The sequence below is a fragment of the Limulus polyphemus genome, unplaced genomic scaffold (assembly GCF_000517525.1).
Source record: "Limulus polyphemus unplaced genomic scaffold, Limulus_polyphemus-2.1.2 Scaffold4114, whole genome shotgun sequence".
Classification (NCBI taxonomy): Eukaryota; Metazoa; Arthropoda; class Merostomata; order Xiphosura; family Limulidae; genus Limulus; species Limulus polyphemus.
The window spans coordinates 58,193-64,192 of record NW_013669724.1 but is presented as its reverse complement, the minus strand read 5'-3'; the positions used below and the strand labels follow the sequence as shown (position 1 = coordinate 64,192).

The following is a 6,000-nucleotide window of genomic DNA, read 5'->3' as shown; positions in this document are numbered from 1 at the left end:
TGGAAAATTTAAAAATTTAAAGGTTCATCAGACAGCATTCAAGCAGTGCGAGATGTTTTTTTTGTGTGTGTGTGTGTGTGTGTGTGTTAACAAAAACTATTGGAAAATGTTTAAATAGTTATCACATTAAATATTGTTCACATGGAAAATTCGATATGATTTGTATAATGACTGTTACGTAAACAAAAGTTGTTGTATTATAAAAACACACACCACCAAAGCTTTATACATAGCACCTAACTGTATGCTTTTTTGTTGTTTAATTAAAAATGACAACAAAAAAAACACAACCACCAAAACTTCATACATAGCATTGGAGCAGACCATTACAGTGGAGAATGTGTTATATTAGAATAAGTACGAAACATAGAAAAATGCTAACACTAATAACTCTAATGTTGAAAAGAAGCACCAGTGTAACTTTATACTTCCCCCTCCGCAAGGCATATATTTAATTAATCAATAATGTTGTAAAAAAATTGACTGATAATAACACTCTGTGACAGTTGAAGGTCTGTATTTATTTTCTTGTTGAATTGTTAGTTGTACACTGTACTGTTTTGCTTTTTATTTATCATTATGTTTATTAGGTATGTTTAATAATCAAACATTTTATGCAAAAAAAGATTATGGCTGTTAACCTGTTTGTTGAATATTTTTTTTTTGTTTGAGTCAGCTGTAATTCATTAAATTGGCTTCAATAGGGTGCTCTTGCAATGCAAGGTTACTGTATGTAGTTATATCAGACACGGTGCTTAAAAATGCATTTTTTTATATAAAAATTTCTGTTCTACGTAATGGATTTTAAAATTACAAAAAGGTTTTCCATTAACTATAAAATAGTAGTTATGGTGACATCATAAGTAAATTAGGTAAATTGGTACTATCAAAGGTCTGAACCTTCATTTAGTAATGTTTGTTACAGCCCTAAAATGTTTCAAGTCACTTAGAATTTCTTACCACAGATATTTCATTATTAAAAAATGTTGTAAATTCTGTACCATATAACCTCTAACAAGAATCACCAACACAATACCTACGCAGTCTGAGTAAGTCTTTCTCATATCTTTCAATTAAACACAAAAAATGTTATTCAATACATCACGTCCTATTACTGAATATAAAAACTTAATTAGATTTCTTTCACAATACAATTTTTGAATTTCATCTACAGATAAAGTCTGCTTACTTTTCTTTTCAGTTTCCAATACTGATAAACAAAATCCACAACAGTTGGATTTACTTGTAATAGTTCTGCCATCTCTTCAGTATTCACATAGTTGTAGAACTCTGATGACATCTGTTGAATTCTGTTGTGAAATAATCACTTGTAAGAAAAATAACCATCATAATATATATATTGTGAGAGTATTACTAAATTTTACAAAAGCATTAAATTTTAATGCCACTGAACTCAAGTAACTCTGAAAAAAGTTTTACTGTAATGTACATGTCTTTGTTTGACAAAGTCGTGTGAAGCAGTACTCTATATATTTTATCTTCCCATGGTTAAAAAAAACTTGGAATATATTTAACATTTATAGCTTACACCTATTCAACTTTAAATCCCTTTCAACTATTATTTTAATTCAGTATAGTTTGTTTGTAATTATGCACAAAGCTACACAAAGGCTATCTGTACTCTGCCTACCACGGGTATCGAAACACGGTTTCTAGCGTTGTAAGTCCACAGACATACCACTGTGCCACTGGGGGGCAATTCAATATAACAGAACTATTTCTTTCTGACTCAGACTACCTGAATAAACAAAGTATAAGAATGTTAACTGCTACTTTCTGTCACATGTGGGCTACCGACCAACACCAATAAGCTGTCAAATAAGGCTGTGCCACACGCGCATACAGACATAGTGATTGCAACAAAAATAGTATTACAATTTATTATTAAAAATCCCACAGTATGCTATATACCTGTTTAAAATAATGAGTGGATGCATTTTTCCAGAGTATTATAAGAAGAAAACTATGAGTTTGAAACAGGTCTGTAAAACTTTGAAAAGCATCAAATATATTTATAATTCGTAAGCTGCATTTTCTCCCAGAATTTTTTGGAACTCGTACACAGGTAGGTAAGTTTGATTGTAAAAATTAGTCAATAATAGCATTAAGTACTAATAGTAACAATAAACCTAAATCTAAATTACTGACAGTTCTTACGTAACAAATCAATGGTGTTAAGTTATGAATTCTTTCATTTTTCATTAAATAAGTCTTTGTTTGTTGACTTTCACTCAGACATACTCAAGAGCTATCTGTGGATTGAATACAAGTTCCAACTCAAGTTCCATCTGCACCTATTGCTTAGCAAGTAACATTTTCCAATTAAAAAAAACAGGAAAACCCTAGAGTTTATAGTGGGAATATCACCAAGAGGGTTATTATCATTCATGGCATATAGTTATGGAACTCAATTAGTGACAAAATAGTATATAAAGCAAAAATGAATTAAGTAGTGTAACATTTTAGCGAGCATTATGGTTGACAAAAGTTTTAATCAGAAAGATTTTTTTGCAGTCCTAGTGTATATGTAAACATTAAAGATGTCATTGGTTTGTCAAAAACATATAATACCCTCTTGAAACTGAACAAAACTGAAACAGTATCAGGAATTAGAATTATTAAAGTGAGCTCTATCCTAAGAGTTTCAGAAAGTGTATTGTTGAGTCCTATGCTGTTAGTACTGTCATAATCTCTAATCCTGAGAGGTGTATTTAATACATCTATATATATATATATATATAAAAGAGGAAGTTTGTTTATTTTGTTCGCTATAGGAAACCAAACGGTTTGGAATGGGCAAGAAGCCAGTCAACCATGTAAGCATAGAAGCACAGCCCCAAGGTATGGATATGCCAAGCAAAGTGGCAAACCACTGGAGAAAAACATACAGCATGGAAGGCAGACTGAAGGGCAGGGTGTTAAAAATGGCAAACTGGCGGGAGTAAAACCCATGCAAAGCAGGTATGACAACATGTTGGATAAAGAGGTTGAGTACTGCCTTGGAATACACTGGAGTGACCATAGACTCTGAGGAGGAAGGAAATGGGAGAGAGGAGAAAAGGGTATGACAAAACCCACTGATAGAACACCACGAATTCGGCCTTCAGAGAGGAAAGGGCTCTTTGATGAACGAAATTCGCCAGATGAGCTACCCCCAGTCTCGAATTCACTAGAACCATTGCCTGCATACCGCGTGTTGCCACGAAAAATGGCAAACTGTGGTACCGGGAGAAGCTGTCACCATCTATGGTCTTTCTCACCCAATCTGTGGTTAGCCATGGCCGATTTCTCAGTCACCTTCCTACATGTCACTCTGAGCCTTTCCTCCATTTGTTTTTCACTTAAAAAGTTATAGGATTGAAACATAAACTTAATCACAAAAAATGTAAAATCAAAAAATTTAACAAGTTATGTACTAAGCCTATTTTGCTGTCGTAATTTATATTATTCACTTTGAATTCAGGGATAATACTTACTTTCCACATTAACTCTTAAAAATATGTTTATTTGCAGGAAAACAGTGTAAAGCCTGCCCTTTTCCATAAATCCTATGCATACAAACGTGTTATTTTAATCATTCAAACACCTACCCTTCAATCCTATCCAATTTTCTGACCAATTTTTGGCTGAGCTCTTTTAGAGCTGAAACTACAAAATTTGAGCATCTTGACATTTTCAATTCCACAAAAAACACTCCCACATCTATGTGTAAGCAGCATTGGTCAGTAGCCCAGTGCTGCCCTCTGCAATGAGCTCTGTGTTAACATCCCCATTTAGCTATGTTAATTAAGACTAGGTTGAATAATATTTACATATTATGCAACAGAATTAAACACTGAATCTCTGAAAATGAAATATTTAACACAAGTTCAGATCTAATTGAGGTTATTTACATTTACCAAATATATGCAAACTGTTAAACTCTCTTACCTATGATTAAGATGAAAAATTTTTTAAAAACTAATAATAACTACATAAGAATTAGTTTGTGGTAATTCAAAAACAAAAGTAAATATTGATCTAACACATTGTAGAAAAAGTTTAAAATTACTTTTGAATAAAATTTATTTTAAAAACAAATTTACTGAATTCCTGGTTACTTTTTTGCTTTGGCTTGTTCCTCACAAGATATCTCATATTCTTTTTTTGGTTTCTGATTTTTTTCATTCTTCTTCTTCTTCCTTGGACTTTCATTTTCATCTTCTGAATCTGATGATAAGTTGGAATCTTTCTTCTGGCTATGCTTCTGACAGTAAGACTGGAAAGGAATGATATACAGAGTTATTAAACCTTTTTTTATTCATTGACTATCAATTAAGTTATAATAATCCCATCGCTTTCAAAAAACACTATACTTCTTTTATCACATTTTACAAAACTCAGAAATGAGCTAAGAAACTCAAATGTGCTAATATCGTCATTAATATTGTGAACCACTTCACACTCATTTTGAACTTCAGATACATCAGTTATTGCTATTTTTCAAAGTACTCAAAACTAATTGGAATCTTCTTATTTCACAAATTAATGTTTTATCATTCTTATTACAGCAAAACATTTATACAAACTAGAAAAATATATTCAGGATGCGACTTGGACAGGAGTTTGAAATGCAATGTTTGTCTGCACAGTGAGCAACTACAAGTTTCTTAATACACCAGGGCTCATGTAAAATGAAATATTAGTCACTGAAAATGAAAAAGTTGAAACATACATTTACACAGATAAAGCTTGAAGACTTAAAAGATTCTACATTCATGTAGAACATGTTAATATCTCTTCAAAACACTTAACAAACATTTTAAATATGAAATTACTGGGAAATTAAATAAAAATGAGATGTTCTGACTGTCCCTAAAATTGGGTTGAATTTCCAAACGTCTTTTATTCTGAATAAAATAACAAATGTGAAACTTTAATTGAGAAGTAGAACAAGGATGAAACTGAATGACTGGTAGTTCAAACTGCAATTGGCTTAATGGTTGCAAGAATTGAACTGAACATGTAATTCAGTTAACAAACAAATTAGATGAACAATATAAATAGAATACTTCTTTACTTGGTAAAAAAAACCAAAAAACTCACAATTCTGTTGTACTATGGCATTTAACTTTTATTACTGTTTTCTTATTATTTTAAGTGTGTATGCATAGTCTATCTTTATCTGAAGTAGAAACTGTAAAAATTATACTATAATTCCAAATTTACCAATGCAAAATTTGGCAAGCTATAAGTATGTTGCATAAAAAAAACACTTTTTAATAAAGTATTTCTACTAAAAAACTTTTCTGTGAATTTACAAAATCTTTACTGAGTCAGTCCGAGTGAAAATTCATTTTCATGATAAGAATAAAAATACTTTTCATCTTAGTTTTCATATTTCATTTGCAAAAAATATGAACACAAATCAATAATAATTTTTCTAGAATGACTGCAGAATGTAACAGAGAATTACAATGATTTAGCATAAAATACTCAGATATCTAACCTTTTCAAATTGCTTATTTTTTATTTTATTACTTCAAATGACCTTTAGACCCTTTCTAAGTATCTAAAAAGCAATTAACCACAGTAGGAGAGCTTATTGTAAACAATCAATAAAGTTACAATTGTAAAAAGCAACTAACTACAGCAGAAGAGCTTAATGTAAACAACCAATAAAGCTATAATCACTTGACATAGTTAGATCAAGCCAGTCTTGTGAATTTTTCTTTCATTTACTTTTTGTTATCTAACCTAACAATTTTCTAATTTTTATGAAAAACTAGAAATTTTGGACTTACATTAAAGTTAGCCTTTTTCAGTAATTATAATTAAAGAGCATACTTCCTTAGCACCATACTACATTGGTTCATCACAAAATCATTAATGTTTCTTTCAAACATGCATTTTAGAAAACAAAAAAATATCTCAAACAATAGAATAAAATGTCCCCAAACTACTACAATTAACTGACTTTTTAACTAAACTTGTAACAGA

At 30.8% G+C, this 6,000-nt stretch overlaps 1 protein-coding gene across 5 annotated transcripts in view; it reads right to left on the bottom strand.

Moving 5' to 3' along the window:
- The window catches only part of LOC106470609, a 76,686-nt gene that overhangs the window by 14,667 nt on the left and 56,019 nt on the right, over positions 1-6,000 (bottom strand). For all 5 annotated transcript variants that reach the window (XM_013931173.2, XM_022399235.1, XM_022399236.1 and 2 more), the window contains 2 exons: positions 4,122-4,279; positions 1,190-1,310 (listed from right to left, as the gene is read on the bottom strand). In XM_013931173.2, coding sequence (XP_013786627.1) covers positions 1,190-1,310; positions 4,122-4,279 — 279 coding nt within the window. The remainder of the gene's footprint in view (positions 1-1,189; positions 1,311-4,121; positions 4,280-6,000) is intronic.